Raw genomic sequence first — 5,721 nt, 5'->3', positions numbered from 1 at the left:
GGGTCACTGCTGCCTCCTTCTCCCCCAGGTCGGTGACACCGGCCGAGCCGGGGCTGGCGGTGCCAGTGCGGGAAGCAGCAGGTAAGAGGCAGGCGGGTGCGGCAGCCCGATCAGGGTCAGCAATTACGGTCTTAACGCCCTGACCCATGTGCCATGGGGGACTGGGGGTAGGGAGGGGGAGGTGAGCGGCGCAGCCCCGGTCAACGGCCCCCCATCCAGGCCGGGGGGAACAGGGAGCAGGGCTGGAACGGGGCATCACGGCTGGAGACCCCTCAGGGCCCAGCACGGATTCCACCCTTCCTTCGTCCCACTCTTGCCCGCACGGCTGTGTCCACCCCGGCAGGTTCCGAGGCCAGCCCCGGCTCTTGTTGCCCGCCTGCGCTCCGGGCACCGGCGGGACGGGGCGGACACGGAGGTTGCAGGGCGTGCGGGGCACATCCTCTGCAGCGAGGGGTGCACGGGCCACGGCCCGTCGTTCGACGTCCGTCCCGGAGACAGCAGGATATTCTCTTCCTCCGTCCCCCGCAGCTCCCCGTTGCTGGCACGGAGCTCCCGGCCACGGAGGTACCGTCGTGGAACAGCCGCTGCCTTGCCCTCCTCAAACGGAGCCGCGGTGGCCCGGGGCGGCGTCGGCCAGGTCCAACCGCCGAGGGCGAGGATGCCTCCCTTCATCCTTCCTTCCGTCCCTCCATTCCTGCTTCCCTCCCCAGGTCCCCGGCCCTTCATCCCTGCTCTCACTTTCCCTCAGGTTGGTTGTCCTGGGCCGGGAGGTGATGGGGAGACACAGCCTTTTCGGGTTCTTCGGCTGGTACCAGAGCAGCGGGGGCCGCGCCTCCCTTGCCTCGCTGGAGGCTTCTCTCCATTAGCAAAACCGAGACCTCCTGTTTCTCTCCCTCGGTCCCGGAGAAAGGCAGCGCTGGACATCTGGAGGGAAAGGCTGCCCCATGGGTCCCTCCGCTGGGGGAAGCGGCCCAGCCGCTCTCTGCGGGAGGTGGAAAGAACGGAGGGACCCTTGGCTTGTCCCTGGGGTTACTTCGGTAGCAGCCTCTCAGTGACTAGCCAAGTGAACCCCAGGTCGGAGGGAAAACGGGATCTTGTCCTGAGCCCGAATTGTCGACTGGTGGGATGGGCGGGAACACAGAAAGCCCCATACCCACTGCTGCCCCTCTCATCTCCCCGACCACCCCCGCTTCGCTGTAAGTACGAACAGCCGCTGGAGCTGCCCGCCCCGAACAGGGCCGTCAAGCTTCTCTTAAATACATGGGCATCGCATCTGCTTAGGTGCATATATACCTATAAGCAGTGTGGAGCTTGTATATTCCTTCGTGTATCTATACCGGCCCTGAGTTTTCGGTATTTGTGTTGTGCATGTATCATATAAGGACAGACAAGCTAAACTTAGTGTATATGCAGGTTACATATATATATATATATATATATATGTATGTAAAAATATATAAATAGTGCTTCAGTTTTAAAAGGCACTCCCTACCTCTTTTTTCTTCTCTTCCCCTGCCCCAGGTTTTGAGTCATCCTTTTGCTCTCAAGCACTTGTTCTATTTGGCCGGGGAGGTGCCTGCCTCCCCTCGCGCTGCTCCGGCCGTCTGCTTGCCGCAAGTCCCCCGCTTAATTGTCTACCGTGTTTTCCAAAAGCTCACCACCATCTGACCTTGTTCTTTAAAGCAGTGAGCAGACCAGGAGCAGTCTCAGGAGCAGAGCAGCCATCTCCCTCCCTCCCTCAGACACACACACGTACGCACGCACAAAGAGAGCTCGGGCTGGAAAGTGGCAAGGAAATAAACAGCTTCCCCTCCAGCCGCTTCTTCTGCAGCACCTCGTTTGACAAATACCCTGGTGCTTGCCCTTGAATTGGGTTTCACATCCCTATTTAGTTCTTGGACAATGATTTTAGATGATGTCACTTAAAGCCAAACAAGAAAATTGATCTCGGATTTGCTTGGCCTCTAAAGCTTGGTTAAGCAGATTGCAAATAATAATAATAAAAAGAGAGAGGGAGGGAGGCAGAGGGGAGAGCGGAGAGGAGGGAAAGCCACCTCCTTCCCTGGGCGGGGGAGGCGCGGGCGCCAATGAAAAGTAACCGCTTGCTGGGGGGGAAAAAACTTTTCCTGTTGACTGTTGGAAGCGAATTGAGCAATTATCTAGTTTACCTTCTCCTCTTGGAAGTTAACGATTGGCGAGATCTTGGCTGCGTTATTGACACAACACTTTCTATTGATAGAAATAAGTAGCGATTGTCCCGAGTCATTGGTGCGCCAAAGTAAACTGTGATGGGCTGGCATGAGTCCACTGGACTGAGAAGGCTGGTTCCGCCGGCGGAGACTGTGGTGATGGTGGCGGCGATGATGCTGGTCTCCCTCCTCGCAGATCAGTAACAAGAAAAGGGGCAGAGAAAGTGAAAGAGAGAGAGAGGGGAGAGGAGGGAAAAAAAAAAAAAAAAAAAAAAAAAAAGAGGCGTCTACCAGAGCGGCACAAACCGGGCGAACAAATGCAATTCAGCCATGGACAATAGTGGCCACCACACGGCGACCAAAACCCTAGCGACTCCTCCAGCCAGAGAAAGCCTGTCTGCCAGGAGCAACATGATCAGCACGCCCAAGCCCCTCGCCTTCTCCATTGAGCGCATCATGGCGCGGACTCCAGAGCCCCGCTCCATCCCCGTCCCGCAGCTCCTCCATGGCTCCGTGGCCAAAGGCGACCCCAAGCACCCGCTGCATCTCAACTCTTCCATCCCCTGCATGATCCCATTTGTCCCGGTGGCGTACGACACCCTGCCCAAAGCGGCGGTGGCCGGAGCGGAACCCAGGAAGGCTCACTTAGACTCCTCTTCCTCACCCTCCTTTAGCTGCGGCGATCTCTTGAACTGTGCCCTGAGCTTGAAAGGAGATTTCCCCCGCGATGCCCTGCCCTTGCAGCAGTACAAACTGGTAAGACCCCGAGTGGTCAATCACTCCTCCTTCCACGCCATGGGAGCCCTGTGCTATTTCAACCGAGGCGACAGCCCCTGTCACCCGTCCTCCAGTGTCAACATCCACCCGGTGGCTTCTTATTTCCTCAGCTCTCCCTTGCACCCGCAGTCCAAGGCTTACCTGGCGGAGCGGAACAAGCTGGTGCTGCCGACCGTGGACAAGTACCCGGCGGGGGTCGCCTTCAAGGATTTATCGCAGGTTCAGTTGCAGCACTACATGAAAGAAAGTGCTCAGATCCTCTCAGAAAAAATCTCCTATAAAACCTCTGAGATCAGCCGCGGCTCTCCCAGCAGCAAGCCCAAAGTTTTCACGTGTGAAGTTTGTGGAAAGGCAAGTAGCGCCGCAGCCCCTTTCCCTTCCTCGGCCTCCTGTCCCCGTTCGTCTGTCCGCCGGTTGTCAGTCCCTTGTTTGCTTGATTTTTAAACGACGACTTTCCCTCATCACTCTCATCTTCTAATAGCAATTTCATTTAATTATTTTTGTCTGATTCCTCTTTACAGGTATTTAATGCACATTATAACTTAACGCGCCATATGCCAGTGCACACGGGAGCCAGACCCTTTGTTTGCAAAGTTTGCGGGAAGGGTTTTAGACAGGCGAGCACGCTTTGCCGGCACAAGATCATCCACACCCAGGTGAGCGCCCTCTCCGTCCCTTCCTCTCTGCCCAAGACCCTCCACTCACGTTTTTCGGGTTGCTCGGCGATGGCCGACTGCTCTGAGGCAGCGGCGTGCGGTGTGGGGCGGCCGATCCAGAGCCGCGGGGGGATGTCGTTTGCCCCAAGCGCGGTAGGTACCTCCGGGTGTCCCGCACCGGCAGCTGCGAGCCGTCAGTTAACACATACACCCCACAAACTAGGTCATACACCACGCAAAACAGCACACAGACCCCGGCAACCAGAAGACAGACCCCGCAAAACAGCCAACAAGCCGTGACTTGGTGTTTGTTTCTCTCCAGGAAAAGCCACACAAGTGCAACCAGTGCGGCAAAGCCTTCAACAGGAGCTCGACGCTGAACACGCACACTCGAATACACGCCGGCTATAAACCATTTGTCTGTGAATTTTGTGGCAAAGGATTTCACCAGAAAGGTACCAGTCTCCAGCTCACTCTCTCTTGCCCCGCTTTCCTCTCCCCAGTCGAGGTCAAGTGTCGGGACAATTCGCGACAGGAAGGCTGGTGGGGAGTTAATTTTGTTTTAAATATTTGTTATTAGCTATTTAGGTTAATTTTAAGTATCGCTAGCCCCGACGTATCTCCTTTGGCCTAGCCCACGGAGCAGGGCAGAGGTCTCGTTCCGGGGGGAGCGCGGGGCAGTCATTCCGCGGGAAGAGCCCCTTCCCCCCGCACTGCAACACGCAGCTTCCAGCGCGATTCGGCAAATAAGTTCGCTGATTTTTTTCGCCTCCAAATGCAAGAATTTAGTTATTCTCTCTCCCCCGCCCCCCCCCCCCCGCGTTGCTGGGAAGGCTAAATCCAGGCGTTTTATTTCTGCAACTATCGCGATTTTTGTTTTTTCGATCGTTCCCTTGTCGTCTGTCCGAGGAACAGCCGCGGGGATGATGATGAGAAGGTGGGCATTTGCTGAGAGATCGGCGGTCGTTTAAGCCTAATGCCGAGCTCTGGGCACAGGACAGGGTTTGGGGATTCTTATATTTTTCTCCTTTTGCAACGTCGATCTTGCAAACCCAGATCCCTTTGCCCTTCTTGTCTCGTTCCCAGGCAATTACAAAAACCACAAGCTGACTCACAGCGGGGAGAAGCAGTTCAAGTGCAATATCTGCAACAAGGCTTTCCACCAGGTGTACAACCTGACCTTCCACATGCACACCCACAACGACAAGAAGCCCTTCACCTGCCCCACCTGCGGCAAAGGCTTCTGCAGGAACTTTGACCTCAAGAAGCACGTCCGCAAGCTGCACGACAGCGCCCTGGGACTGCCCCGGCCCCCCGCCGAGCTGGGGGGGCCCGACCCACCGCCCCCGCCCGGGCCGCTGCTGCCGGGCCCGCCGCCGCTCCAGCCCTGAGGGGCGGCCGCCCGTGCGAGCCCCCACCGCCTCTTTGCATGCACCTGTTAAGCGGTTTTGTGTATTATGCTCTATATCGCCACTAACGTTTATGGGACTGATTGTTGGGTTTTTTTTATTTTTTTTCGTTTGTTCTTTAAAGACTCAATTTTTTGTTGTTGTTGTCGTTGCATCTCAGATGGAGAGATGGTTTTAAAAAAGAAAGAAAAAGCGCCAAGCCAATTTCTGCTGTATTTATTTGGGATCTGTATTACCCGAGCGGGGAACGCTGAACCACTTTATAATTATTTCGATGTATATATATCCCCACTGTGTTGATCCTGTCCTGCCTCTGCTGCCTGCTGGTTATCCCACCCTTCTTGGTTTCCTCCTCTCCCTCTTCCCCCTGAATATAGTATCTATATGGACAGAACTGTTCTCTATGTACGGATTTGAATTTCGGATTGATTCTTGCAAGTGGAGGGAAAAAAAAAAAGAAAGAATTCGTTGACCTGGTGGAAATAAACCTTTGCCGAGGAGTGACTGCGGCGGCGGGGCTGCGGTGCGGCCGGGCGGGCGGGGACCGCGGCGTTGGCGCTGCCGCACGGCAAAGCTCTCCCGCGTCCTTGCCAAAACACTGAAACAACCGCTAAAGACTTTAATTAAGAGGGGTAATTAGTTCGGATTGATCAAAGCCGAGTTGTTATGTTATTAGCTGCTCAGCAGACT

General features: G+C 55.6%; 1 protein-coding gene across 1 annotated transcript; it reads left to right on the top strand.

Annotated features, from left to right (window-relative positions):
• The first annotated feature begins 2,519 nt into the window (after nucleotides 1-2,519).
• FEZF1 (FEZ family zinc finger 1) lies at nucleotides 2,520-5,013 on the top strand. The gene is made up of 5 exons (XM_017818154.1): nucleotides 2,520-2,945; nucleotides 3,096-3,317; nucleotides 3,488-3,622; nucleotides 3,945-4,077; nucleotides 4,709-5,013. The coding sequence occupies exons 1-5, from the start codon at nucleotides 2,520-2,522 to the stop codon at nucleotides 5,011-5,013; spliced, it is 1,221 nt and encodes a 406-aa protein (XP_017673643.1).
• Nucleotides 5,014-5,721: the final 708 nt, after the last annotated feature.

Source organism: Lepidothrix coronata, unplaced genomic scaffold (assembly GCF_001604755.1).
Source record: "Lepidothrix coronata isolate B3197 unplaced genomic scaffold, Lepidothrix_coronata-1.0 Scaffold66, whole genome shotgun sequence".
Classification (NCBI taxonomy): domain Eukaryota; kingdom Metazoa; phylum Chordata; class Aves; order Passeriformes; family Pipridae; genus Lepidothrix; species Lepidothrix coronata.
This window is presented reverse-complemented; position numbering and strand designations above follow the sequence as displayed.

Bases quoted from the DNA above. Each gene is read 5' to 3' on its own strand.
- FEZF1 (XM_017818154.1), top strand. From the start codon at position 2,520: ATGGACAATAGTGGCCACCACACGGCGACCAAAACCCTAGCGACTCCT. The intron at 2,946-3,095 runs GTAAGACCCCGA...TTGCACCCGCAG, and splicing joins CCTTGCAGCAGTACAAACTG to TCCAAGGCTTACCTGGCGGA. The intron at 4,078-4,708 runs GTACCAGTCTCC...TCTCGTTCCCAG, and splicing joins CAAAGGATTTCACCAGAAAG to GCAATTACAAAAACCACAAG.